This window comes from Papilio polytes, unplaced genomic scaffold (assembly GCF_000836215.1).
Source record: "Papilio polytes unplaced genomic scaffold, Ppol_1.0 DF824180.1, whole genome shotgun sequence".
Classification (NCBI taxonomy): Eukaryota; Metazoa; Arthropoda; class Insecta; order Lepidoptera; family Papilionidae; genus Papilio; species Papilio polytes.
In genome coordinates, this window is record NW_013525024.1 from 2,018,039 (window position 1) to 2,032,353 (window position 14,315).

The 14,315-nt window shown below is 31.5% G+C and overlaps 2 protein-coding genes across 3 annotated transcripts in view; both read right to left on the bottom strand.

The window, feature by feature from the left end:
• Positions 1-2,285, bottom strand: part of LOC106111014 — a 12,204-nt gene extending 9,919 nt beyond the window's left edge. The window contains exons 1-3 of the mRNA XM_013292981.1: positions 2,275-2,285; positions 960-987; positions 789-829 (exon numbers count right to left, since the gene is read on the bottom strand). Of these exons, the coding sequence (XP_013148435.1) occupies positions 789-829; positions 960-987; positions 2,275-2,285 (80 nt within the window). The remainder of the gene's footprint in view (positions 1-788; positions 830-959; positions 988-2,274) is intronic.
• Positions 2,286-6,198: 3,913 nt separating this feature from the next.
• Positions 6,199-13,635, bottom strand: LOC106111058 (repressed by EFG1 protein 1-like). 2 transcript variants are annotated; one of them, XM_013293024.1, is made up of 2 exons: positions 13,467-13,635; positions 6,199-7,390 (listed from the first exon to the last, which is right to left on the bottom strand). In XM_013293024.1, the coding sequence occupies exons 1-2, from the start codon at positions 13,503-13,505 to the stop codon at positions 6,323-6,325; spliced, it is 1,107 nt and encodes a 368-aa protein (XP_013148478.1). In that variant the 5' UTR covers positions 13,506-13,635; the 3' UTR covers positions 6,199-6,322. The 2 variants fall into 2 exon arrangements, with proteins under 2 accessions (XP_013148478.1, XP_013148479.1); XM_013293025.1 differs by lacking the exon at positions 13,467-13,635 and adding an exon at positions 10,493-10,754.
• Between the last annotated feature and the right edge of the window lie 680 nt (positions 13,636-14,315).

Here is a 14,315-nt window from a genome sequence, read left to right on the forward strand (position 1 = left end):
TCGATCATTCTGCAACGGTTCAACATATCTTATTGAAATTTGGCACAGATATAAAACAAAGTCTGGAGTACACATGGGATAAGCTTCATCACCGAGAAATGTCCAGTTCCCGAGGGATACGTAGCTATTTGTAATTTATATAGTTCGTATGTTTTCTAATACTACGCGGACGAAGTTGCGGGCAACAGCTCGTATAACTATAACTAAAAGAAAACATTAGTGCGTGCGCACATCTCAAAATAAACAATCGACAATCACACAGAAGATGCGATTGTCGATTGTTTCGCACACTCAACTGTGTATTTGCAAACCTAAAAATCGAGTAGACTGCGCAGCTCCATATAAGGTCAGAGGAATCAAAGCGAGACTAAACAGTTATGCGATAATTTAGTTTCAGTTGTGCGCACCCTTTTTAAATGTATTAGCACAATCTAACACACAAAGCTTTTTATATAAAGCTTTCCCACAGTTTTGAAGTTAAACATATTTCAAACGTCCAACTTGATAAACTTACAAGTTACAAATGTTCGAAAGTTTTCTAACTTGGATTACCATCTGCAGCGGCAAGTGAAATCTTTTCGGAGGAAATTACGTCTTGACAAATCTTATTCCATTACGCATGCATTTCAATACTAACACGACTTGATATAAAATATCGTGCATGTAGGAATAAAAAGTCACTTACTGGTAAATTTATGTAATTAGTACATTATTTTTTTATCTAATAAGTAGATTAGTTAAAATAAGCTTAAATTGAAGCTTTTTAAGTAAAGAGAAATGATACTTACTGAACTAATAATACTCCTATATCTGGGTTTCTTCTTGAAATCTAAAATATTTAGTTTTCAAATACTAATTTGAAAAAGTAGTCAAGAGCATTTGCATTTCAATAAATTAGTTAATTATATCTATGATTTTATAAGAATCTGTAAGGTGTGTTTTTATTGATTTTTTATTACCTTAGCTCTTTCGTAGTTTCTTTTTCGTCTGTAAAGTGTTATTTAATATTACTGATATTAAAATAGCTTTGTAAATTTGTAGCCTAAACGTCTGAACGGATCTCGATTAAATTGGTAAAGATATAGCGGATAGTCTGAAATAACTATTCACTTTTTTTCTTTATTCGAGTTAAAGTCGCGGGCGTAAGATAGTGTTATAATTAAAAGTAAATTAAACGACTAGTTATTTACAAAAATAAAAAAAAAATATATACAGTGTTCAATTTTTCTGGTTGCTTTTATAAAAATAAAATTATTTAAGCAATAAAATAACATAAACTTATTTATTTTATTGTTTGTCCTTATATTTATAACGTAAGTATACTATGCTTAAATCCAACATGACGTACCCTCACTTGACGTGACTTGATTTTCTCAAATATAAATTACTACCTTGTGCCCGTGATTTCGTCCGTGAAGAATAAGTTTTAAAATACTCGCAATAAGTAACTAACTGTTTTTTTTTAAGTGTTGGTTACATTTTTTGGTGAAAGAAAATTTCCTTCGATTTTCATCTTTCATTCACTTAGACATTTGGTGAATGAATTTTGAAAAATAGTTTCTTAGTGAACAACCGAGTAGGTAACAGGATTCTTTGTCCAGTAAGCCAGTAACTTGGACTGTGCGTGGTTGCATCATTTATTCAGTTATTTTTTTTATGTATACAAATTTTTGTATGCAGCGTAGCAACGCGGCATAATGGTGGCAGTTTGCCAGACAAATGTGTTGGTTGCAGGTGATTTCACTCGAGATATGGCTGTGCATGTTATTAGTAGTGTCTAATGTGTTAAGAGTTCGATAACTTGTGATGAGAGACATCATTTTCGTAATAAAAACTCCACCGAACTTCCGAAATTAATTCGTCTTTTGTTTTAATCAAATTAAACTAAGAAGTATTTTTTATACCTTTTGTTATAAAGTTTGTTTTTAGTTTACTTACAGATTTTGTCGACGCTGGATGGGTATTGCTAGTATTTTGTACTGGAATGTTTTAATATCCTGTTAGAAAAATCTTTTCTATTTACATATTAATAATTGAAATTTCTATATATAGAAATGTCTGTCGTGTTCTTAAAAGAAATTGAGAATTAATTTAACTCCAAATCCAGCATTAGAAGTACGTATTTTCGATTACAATTTATCGCCGTCAAAGAAAATCGGCTTTGCCAAAGATTTCAATCTATGCGCAATCTTAATTTAAACCGATCAGCATTTTTATCGTGTTTTACTACGATTTTTTTTAAACTGTCGCTTTATAAAAAAAAGTGAAACTTACTGGTTTAGCATTTCTGTAACACACATAAATATAAAAAAATAGTTCATCTGTACATACAGACAGATATAACATTACTTGATATATTCAACATACCTACGATCAATGTAGTTTTTACCATTTGTGTATAAAGATTTGACAACATCCTGGAATGAGTTTTATTTTTATACAAACACTGGCTGTTTCCGTGCGACTTCAGCCACATAAAATTAAGAAAATTTTATTTTATTGTTTACATTTGTCAAATTATCAATTACAAATGTCAAAATGACATAACATGATGACAACCTTGCTTCCTTGATGTTGGAAGTAACTTATGGTCTCTTTCCCACATTAGGGTTTTTATCCAAAATATTTACCCCTTTAGTTTAATGGCGTTAAAATATATAGCCTAAAGCGTGACGCAATTAAAGGAAACATTCAAAAATATGCTATATTTGCTGACATTTTATGCAACAAAGAAGTGTGTGTTTACGCTTTATTATAATTGTATAGATTTACAAAAATGGAATTTAAAATTAATATTAAAATTACCAGTAGTCGATTAGTTTTCCTCACATCAGTGTAAAGAACTCGGTCATAAGTGTTTCCGTAACTGTGATCAAAGATTAAATAATTAGAAATGCACTAACTCTTATGTGTATTAACGACTTTTCCCACTATCTAGCCGTGCGACTATAATGGCATGCGACTTTTATTTCTAAGATCAGTATATGCTATTTTCACTGATGTGGCCGCAATTCCCAGAAATAGCAGTCTCGTCGCCTTAGTCTCGCGGCTTTTAGATTAGTGGAATAGGGTATTTATACTTACGTTATTCCCAGCTTGTCTATATTTCCATAGACAAAATTACTATAATCTTTCTGTGGGAATGTAATTGAAGACTTAAGCATGCCTAGAGCCGGCCTTAATAACGTGTGTCCAGGCATTATAGGTTCCGCTCTTGGCAAGTCCTCCACGTCGTCTGGGATTTCCAGTATATTGTCATACATGTCATATATTCGTCTCTGTAATATTGTAAAAGATAAAGTAATCTATCATTGCTTAATATGTGATAGAAAGTATCGATTACCAAGTAGTGGATGATAATAATATAAAACCTGCATATTAGCTATTGTGCTCACAATCAGGAGAAGAATTAACTGTTGATTTTCCACTATGTTACTAAAATTATACTATAACTATTGCTCGCGACTTTGCCATTAAAAAAGAACAAAACTTGAAAATAAGAAGTAACAAAATAGCCAATGTTACTCACTGATAACATAAAGACTTATAGATATTGGCCCAGTAGTTTTGGAGTTATATCAATACGTACAAAAATACAAATCTTTCCCCTTTATAATATTATTATAGATATATAAAGGTATTGGGGAAGGCCAATGTCTAACAATAAGCAGACAAAGGCTGATGATGGTATAAAAGTATAATTTTTTTTACTTTTATCCTTGTTTTTGACTGACTTCCCAAAAGACGGACGTACTCAATTCGTCTAGGTATATTTTTTTTTGTAAAATACCCGTAAATAATACTGTAGAAGCTTTTGTCCGCATTAATACATTATTTAAATAACAAACTAAAATACATTGAGATATATAACAGAAGGTCAAGCACGTCTCTCTCGCATCTATATTCACATCATATTGTTCAGCTTAACAAAGTTACAAAGTTGTGTGACACACGTCTAAATTTAAATTAACTTAACAAGTGTCCGTCGGTAGCAGGACTCTCACCTGGACTACGTAACTTAGTTAAATACTTGACGGAAAAGCCGGTTACATGGACGTAACTTGATACGGCAGTGATGCATAATTATATTCGGCAGTTCTAATAGCATTAGAGCGTCAGTGATGCAGTTGGTAAGCGTTTGTTTAGACAAAAGTGAAACCCATAGTTTCAGGTTCGATCCCCGCCTTATATCAGTGCCTTGTTTGAGTTTAGGTAGGATTATTTCCTATTAGATAAATTTATTTGACGTCTTACAGCGACAAAAAACATTGTAATAAACTACATGCAGCAAAGGTCGACACTAACTTGGGTAGGATGTCGAGCTGAGGTAACGGCAGATATCAGCTAATAAAACACGCACAATTCTATATTCATAAAATATATCTCCAGTTTTCATTGTTTGTAGCAATAAGGGTACAATGCTTTGCTAAATTTATTTCGGGCCGCGTTTAAAGGGTACGTAGCCGCGAGTAATTCGCTTTTGAAGATAAAAGCATTTCATAGCTCTCTGTGCGATTGTTCCTTCCGGACTACAAACTGACGGAGTTTGTTATTAAAGTGATTTTGTGAAAACATGCATGAAATCCATTTAACTTTTAACATCTCCGAAGTATTGAAGTAGAAAAGTACGATAATTTAAATTTTATTGGATACATTTTAGTAATTTGACTGGTTCCGATGTGTTCTTTTGTAAATTCTGGGCCCAGTTCAAATTGAGGATGGTGTTTTAGTGATTATGAACCTTGTCTTTCAATAAAAAGAAAGGGTTTCTTTTAAAGAACTCCCCCGATACAAAAAATGCTATACTTAAAGCAAATAAAATTAGTTAAATGATAACAAACAAGAAAGTACACGGTTTCAAATTACATCCAATTTGAAATCTCCATGTAATTTCAAGGATGCATCAAAATTGTTGTCAGTTTCCATTCCGCTACAGTCCAAACAATCGTATAAATTGTGTAGGACAAAGTTATATTGCGTAGCAGATAACAACAACAGAGAAATTTCCATATTGTACCAATAAAGCTTTCGGGTGCACGACGAGCTTCGTGTTACTTAAACTTTAGAACTTTGTTCAGCTTTACATAAATTTAAAAAGTAAACAAAATGTCGTTTTCAAAGTATTAATTTCTTTTTTACTTCGCTTAAAATGTGCTATTGTATTTTATACACTGTATCAATAAAAGTTAAAATAGAAATCTATTCTAAAAATAAAATATAATACTTACCCGAGGAATATTTAAGATTCTAAAAGGTAGCTTATATTGCCCTGAAGATAACACTATGTTCTGAAATTAATAACATGATCGGATATTATAATATGATTGTTAAATTTTATTACAAAGAAATGACCTATTGTTTTAAAAGTCTAGTTCTCTGTATTATGTAAGTGTTAATTATCAACAAATTTAATTTTTACAGTGTTAACATATATGAATCAGAATTATGAGAAGTAATACCTTTAACCAGGAAAGGATGATATAAAATACGCTACGAACTAGTGATAATAATTATTAAGTAAAAAAAACGTTACCATTAACGCATAAAATAAAAATATTTGACAAAACATGTTCTAAAATTAACATCAGATCACAAGAAAATATTCACAAAATGTCCATGTCACTAAAATCTAGTGATATTTAAAAAAACAAATCAAAAGACGTACCGTGAAATTATATTGCCTTAAAATAAATTAAGTCAGTCGAAGGTATAAATTGTTTTGTACAAGTAAAAAGTTAGAGTTAGAAACGAAAAGGCAAACATGACATTAGGTCTAACAAAGATGAAATTTGGAAAAGATGTCACTTCTTTGACTATTAATAAAAGAAATGGTGAATAGAAAACTATTGACATCTGTGAAGACAAACATACTTTCATTAGGTTATCGAAATTAATAACTTTTAATACGCTTCTACGAAAAAACCGTTTATCGAGTTACAATGTGTATTTTTCTAGTGGAACTGAATCATTTACGACACAATTGTCGAAATCCCTTTGAGGTGTGCATGCCTTATCTACATCTTGGCTGCGGTAAGTCCACTCATCGGTGAATCAGTTGAAGGCCAATATCGAGCATTCTAGTTGGCCTTTAGAAAAATGGCATTTCTTTTAAACAACGACTAAAAGCAAATAAAACCAAGATACTTGCAAAAGGTTTATATTAAACTAGATTATATAAAAAGTAATAAACATTGCACTTACAATAAAATAAGTGATAATTATTTTAGAGGAAATAAAAAATACACATGAGGTAATAAATAAATGCTAGAAAATGTTTGGAATGGTTACAAAGTCTTTGGTACAACTAGAAAAAAAATTAAGATCAATTTATCGGTGGTTTTACTTTTGTTGCAAAACTGCCCATTACGTTACCTGGTGGGTAGTAATTAGCAACAACATAAACTTGCCCTTCTTTTGATTTCGCCACACCCACTCCAAGTTCCTTACTGTCTTCCCAGATGACTTGTGAAAAGTGACCAGATTTCAAGTCAGTGGGTTCCCTACCAAAAGCATGTAAGTTAATTTCGTTATACCATTTGTCTACAGGATCTCGTCCATAAACAGTGAAATTCGGATCCGAAGACCAAGCGTAAAATATGTTTTCACCATATTCATTCTGATCTCTGTGTTCAACTCGACCAAGTTTCAAAAGTTTTTTAGCCCATTCTTCGGAATATTTACAAAGCTTCTTGTTCAGTTCAAGAGGAGGGACAGCATGTTTTCTGCGGTATTCGTTGTGTGCTCTTAAGAATTCATCTTCAAATTTTTCACCAATTATTGACGCTGATCTAAATTTTGTTACTAAATCGGTTGCGATCTCGGTAAAATTTTTGCTGCTTCTTTGGCTTGGTGATGATGATGTTATAGTATTAGTTTGTTCGTGGTATGATTTGGAACTGCTGTAGCTAGATCTAAACTGTAATGCTCCGGGGGGCAAAACATTTTTCACGAATTGTCCACTATAGTTACCTGGTGGAAAATAATTGGCAACAACATACAATTTGCCTGATTTACTTTTAGCCGTCCCTATTCCTAACTCTCGTGTATCTTTCCAAATAATTTGCGTAAAGTGACCACATGTGAGCACTTCTGGTTCTCTTCCAAATGAAAATTGATTTATTTCACTATACCATTTATCGAGACAGTCTCGAGCTTTGATTTTCACATTTGGATCTGGTGACCATCCGCAGTATACATTTTCACCGTAGTTTTTATTCAGACTGTATGACATTGCATCTTTTTTGGCTAACTCGTCAGCCCACTTTTGACTTACTTTGCTAATTTCCTTATTAATAACTAGAGGCGGTACTCCATGTTCCCGTCTGTATTCATTATGTATTTCTAAGGCATCGTTTTCAAATTCACTTGTTTTGGACCCAAATAGCCTGCTCTGTAACAAGGGAAAATACAATTAGATTTGAAAAATTATTATTTGAGGCAAATATATTGATTAACCTGTCGTTAGACCCAGAAATCGTTTTTTTTCTGAAATTCAGATTGAATTTAGCATGTTTATTAAAAGACTACTACTATTTCAAGAACAAAATGTTAATAGATTTTGGTGAAATTAGTTAAGAAGATAAAATTCCGTTTCTTTTTTTCTAAGAAAACAATAATGCGTAAACCTTTAAGTCTCATATCTAGATTGCGTTTGACTCATTCCAATTGTTAGGGATCGTAATCGTAATCATAGAATTTTACGATTATTGTATGAATAATTCTAATCAGTTATACGACAGGTTTTCTTAGAAATTGTGACTGAATTAAATGTTTGTTATTTTTAGTAAAATATTTTAAAATTCAAACATACAAAAAAGCATAATTTGACAATCATTGAATTATTGCTTAACCTCTTAGTCATTACGTCAACGAACTTCAGAAATGTCTTGTTTGTTCAATACTAGCTTTCACCCGTGACTCCGTTAGAACTTTAAAAGAAGTAAGTATGTTCTTCCAGACTATCCTCTACAACTATGCCAAATTTCATCGAGATCCGTTCAGCCGTGTATGCTACAAACTCTAACAAACATCCATTTATCTAACCTTTCGCATTTTTGTTATGACTTAGTTTTCTTTGCTATCATATTGTTTCTCACAATATTTATTTATTTATTAATATTTGTTATATTTAATCCTAATCGTAATGTAAGTGTGAATGTCAAATTAAGTCATGTTTCCGACACTGATAATATAAATGATAGTTTATCTATACAAGGCTGTGACATTGTATTTCAAGTTTATTTATTTAATGGACTTCTAATAATTTTGTTTCCAGAGCTTGTATTATTTTGAATTGTATCGAAGAAAAAATTAATCGTTGATATTCTTACAACTCTACCTACGCTTATGAGGTAACTTATAGAAACAAGTGAGAGTCGGTGGTTCAGGGGTTACGCACTTGACTTGTAATCTCCAGTTTTTGTTCCCGCTAAGTACCAATGTGTTTTTCGATTTTCGAATATTATATGTACATTATCAGACATTATGGTAAAGGAAAACATCGTGAAGCAACCTGCACATATCTGCGAAGTAATTCAAAGATATATCTGATGTCAACCTGCACTGGGTTAGCGTGATTGACTATGACCTAATCACCTAACTTTGGGTAGGCTTTGAGCCTCTCGGTGAGGCCAATTAGCAAACTTGTTGATAGATACAAGTTATTGAGATTAAAAAAACTGCTTGCAAGTTTTATATTTTTAATTACGGAATGAGTCAAGGTTTGAGTATAACAAATATACTACGGTAAATACTTTTCTTTAATATTTATTCTAACTAATCACAAATATCAATTTACTTAAATAACAAAGTCTGCTAAGCTGCATTAAGTTAACTGTATTAAAACTTACTGAATCTAATTTTCTCTGAGGATACTTACGTACTTGGAGTATTTTAGTTGACTTCCTACGCATATACCTCCAGCCCACGCGTTAGCTAACGCTCCCACTTTCTGTTTGCTAATATTTGTTTCTGTTTGACTAAATTTTCTAAATTGCCAAACAGACAATGTTAAAAAAGAATCATATTTGACATCTTTTGATATAAAGTTTTGTAGTGAATTTGGCAAACCAGCAAATACGTTAGCGCGTCAACTGTTAAGTGACAATTCATGTTAAGTGGTTAGTCGATTCTCGGATACATTTGATATATATCGATTATCACAGACCAAGCAAGCCGGTAGTATTAAGCTGTATACGTCTACAAGCTTCATCTAGAAAGGTCATGACATTCCATTAACAGATACGGACAATTCGATAACAAATGTCGTGGTTCCGAAATAACTGCTCCGTCAATTACTGATACGATATTTTTTGTACGGCGCTTACGATGCTTGAGAATCGTTTCAGAAACCGGCCGTAAATCTTTCTGGCGATTTAAGTAGGTCTAATTTAGTACTGTATTGATCATTATTTTCTCCCCTTATCCTATATCATGACTTTAAAAGTACATTTGTTATATTTTTTCCAAAGTTTACGTAGTTATGTAATAAGGAATTCTAGAAATAAATGGATGAAATTAATATATGAAATAATATTACAAAAGATACGAATCTCCCTTGTAGACTAGTAAGTCATCGCGATAAGAAAAATTAATCAAACTGAAACGATCACACCATCGTAACAACATTCGTTATCATATCGTTTATTTGTCTAATAGAATTTTTTATGGATTTGACCTATTCAAGTTATTTTGTAAGCGCGTTTTAAGAAAACTAGCTCCTGCCCGCGAATCCATCCGCGTAGAATATTAAAAGTATGTCGCTTATGTGTTCTTCTAGACTATCCTCTACATTTGTGACAAATGTCATCGAGATCCGTTATGCAGTTTAGGTTACAAACTCTAACAAACATCCATCTATCTAAACTTTCGCATTTATAATATTTGTAACATTAACAAGGGGGTTGAATTTCACAAAAAAAATCATTCATTATCTTTATTACGTCCAATTTAACTTGAGATTTAATTCCTATAAAAACCTTTAAAATGGCGAAAATACTTTATTTTTTAAGTTACAACTTCATTCTAAATTTGAATTATAAAATACTTATACCACGTCACAGATTAATAAAATATTCATCAAAAGTTTAAAAATTTTGATTAAAAAAGTTTAAATCGTATCAAACGACCATTTGTTGCCCTTTGAGAGTGTTGCTTTAAAAACTAACTATATAAAACAAAGTATAACTGTAAATAAACTATGTGTTACTAATGAAAGGCTGTTTCTTGTTTATTTTGATTAGTAAAATTAAATATTATTGCTATCTTTTGCGTTTTGAAATAGTTTTTAACCAATTAAATATGAAAAAAACATAAAAATATGTACACAAACTAATTTGTATTCCATCACAAATATCGGTAATTTTTTCTTAATACTCCGATAACGTACTAGTATGAGACAATAATTGAATAAACACTATTAAAAGAAAAAACAAGACAGTTGATAACTATGTGATAAGCCATTTTTTTTAGAAAATATGAAAAAAGTATTTACCATTGTTTCTCACGCCCCCTATGCCCGGCTCCAATAAAAAAATTAACAAATGTCACACGCGTCCCTTAACCGTCACGTCGTCTGGCTTCCTGACCAATTTATGTGTCCCACTTTTGCATTATCCTTGCGTCCGAATGTGTGAATGCTACTGGCATTATGAAATTTTGTACTGTTATCGCCATAATTGGCCCTCCTACTTTAATGCCATATGTAAGAGTGAGCAAAAACTAAACATTTTCTGCGATGGAAGTACGAATTTCCGCAGCTGCACAGACCAATGTATGGAAATCAACAGAGTGCACACTTTTTTGTTTAATCAATGCCAATTAATTTGCCAAATATTATACATTTAGGACTATTTTAACCATAAATCAGGTCTTACACTATGTGATGATATAAAATGACTGCTAAACATGACAAAGGGAAAACAAAAAAATGCGAAATTTTGCAATAAATGATATTGCCAAGCAATATCCAACTTAATGGCCAACCACATTGAGTCCAAAATCAGTTATTCCGATCCGAGGTAATTAGCCTTCACGTTACGAGAAAATCACAAACCGTAACCGTTCCAGTAAATGACGAAAAATGTGATGTTTCGATGTTACGACTTTAAAAATAATAAAAGGAATTAGTAAATTATATACAGATGCCGGATTAAATTAAAAATGTTGAAATTGCCTTTGATTTTTAAAACTTATGAAAATTGCTATTTATGGTATTAAAAATACAATATCTATTTTACTTTGAATTAAATTTTATTATATCGTATCCGAATACTGACATACAGAGGAATTTAATTTTATATTAATTGGTTATCTTATGACAAATATTTTAATTATAGTTTAAAAATCAAATCAAAACCCCATTAGCTTCATAACCTTAATGGTCGTCTCGTTCTACTTCTAATGGTTTTGTTTAATTATAAATATACTTCATGCATGATCACGATATGGATGAGTGCAGTGAGCGATGACCTTAACTAGCATATTAAAACATTTTCATTTAGTAGCTTTTTTATAATATAAGGTGGCAAACGAGCAAGCGGCCACCTGAATCCACCGAAATGGAAAGCGACCGCTGCCCATAGACATCCGCAATTGCAGATGCGTCGCCTACTCTTAATTGACGGAGGAGACGCACATGAAGAGGACATTTTCCCTTTCTATGCGTCTCCGTCACCGTCAAATCCACTTTTCTTTCCCATACTTTCCTCTTAAGAAAAGGGTGGAGAGGGAATGGGACTAAAGTGCGTAATTTTTGAGCCTTTTCATTTCAATAAAACAAAGTTTTCCTCTTTATAATATTCGTATAGATGTTACTCACTGGTAATCTTTCTAATGGCAAAAGAATTATTGTAATCGATGTAGTTGTTTTGGAGAAGTTTTAATGCAAATAAAGAATCAAATCTTTCCTTTTTATAACATTAGTATAGATAATTAAGTAGTCAGGTTTGTTTATTTGGAAATATAAAAGAAGATTTTTTACTTTTGCTACAGTAAATAATATTATACTCTCTCTGCGTGTTGTCTACTCTATGTGTTTATCATTACGACTCGATAAGGGATTTAGATACGGACAGATTATACATTCGACGTTTATACTCGTACTTTGATAAAGTAGCAGAAATACACACGAATTAAAAATAAAACATGCATTTTTAAAGCATTAGAATGTTTAGTTCTTAACTGCGTTTTTACACTCATTACCATACAAAAAAATTAAAAAAAACCTAGGCATAAATTGATATTACAAGATACATTTTTATTCAGTTTGTTTTCAAAAGGTTAGTGAACGGTATTCGCTATTATCTGATAAACTAAATCAAATCTTTCTTATTTTAGAAACAAAAAACAAAACACTACAACAGAGAAAGATGTTGGACAAATATTGAAACGAAAATTAAATATGAACAGAGTCTAAAATGATAACGCCATATTCAAACAGTAAATACTAATTAAATGTTGCTAACGGATTGGAAACTGCGTTTACCAAAGCGTTGAGATTCGTTTCAAAATTCGGCCGTAACAGGCAAATTGATACTGTTATGTGATTTAACCATTCTATTGCGCTTAAAATAATGAAATAGCAATGTAATAGTTAAGTTTGCTATGCGAAGGGAATTTTATTCTTTAACTAGCTTTAGCCCGCGAAGAATAAAAAAAAAACAAAAGCGAGTTGCCTTTCTTGAGTGTGTTCTTCCAAACTATCCTCTACATATGTCTATGCCAAATTTCATAGAGATCCGTTCAGCCGTTTCGGCTACAAACTCTAACAAACGTCCTTCCATCTAAACTTTTGCATTTACAATATTAGTGAGAAGTAAGATTGCTTGCATAAGTTTACAAATCCTACGATCTATTAAAAATAGATAGGAGTTCATATTGCATTATTGTCTATTAAATTTTGCCCCGGCTGCGTTCACGAAGTCAAAAAAAAAACAAACTTGTTACGTAGTATATCTTATCCGGTAATAATTGCATTAATAGTATGTTTTTAAACAATCTTTGTAACAATGGAAAGTCATCCTAAGTCTACTTAAACAAGCGTTTTATTGTAAGCGAAATAGTTATTTAATAAACGAGCTACATGTAGTTACAGCAATCATACATTACATTTAATTAAAACAAATTTAGTTAAAAGAGAAAGTTTACATATGCGACTGTGTTTTGTTATTATTTTTCCCTAAAACCTTATACAAACACGTATTTTAGTCTTCATACGTGAAAATGAGGAAGGGGAAAATGAATATTTTATCTCAAATAGGCGGTCACTGTTGGGTCCTAAGCGTAAATGCAACCAAATTGACGCACGAAATAGACCCCTAATCTCTTCCGTCCCATCTAAGTTACCCTGAACCTTTATTCATCTATATTTAATTCATGATACACTTAATTACGTAAACAAGCGATAACCTCTATACAAAACAATATAGTAATTATTAAATAAAGGAATATTAAACAAACTAACTCACAATATGACAACATCCTGGTATAATACATGGAGATTTCATATTTTAATTGTAGATTCACTATTAATTTCATATAAAAATCAGTTCACAATATTTTGATGCACGAATCACTGTTCCGTGTTACAAGTACACTCTCCGGTCGAAGTATCTTCGCAGTGGCCGACATTTTAATCCAAGATAAGTGACGTTTGGTATTACAGCGCAAGTTAGTAGCGGGGAGCGAATGACAAGGAAACAGGAAAATATAAAACATAGTAATGTTTCCTGTATTTATTTTAATTATAAGAGTTAGTTGTTAGTATTAAAAAATGATTTAATTTGACATCAACAAAAGAAAATATAAAAAAAACCTACGGGTTATAGTTCATTTTAGATTTTATTTTTATAGCATTCATACTCGTAGTTTGGATAAAGATATTTTAAACGAAAGAAAACATGGATAAGACTGAATATAAGTAAACTAAAAATAAGTAAGATGTAACTATTTTATGGACAGATTTCTTTTAAGAGACTATTAATGAAAATCAATTTAATATTTAACGATAAAAACAATTATTAATCAATTGTTTTGTTGTAGAATTCATCAAGTGATCTATCGATCGGTCTTTGTCTAACGATAATATTAAGGCAAATATTTTAAAAAAGTCTTTACGTTAGTTTCTTATTAATTTTTGTACAAAAAAGGTCTTCAAATTGTGTGTCTTATCTACGTTATAAACGCAGACTACCAAATCCCTCGATGTTTGCACAAGCGATAACGAAAAAGAATTTACTGTTTTTAAGGTAATTAAACAATTTCAGGCTGGAAAAAACGTGACACTCGAAGTTACGATTCTTTATTCGTTATTCTAT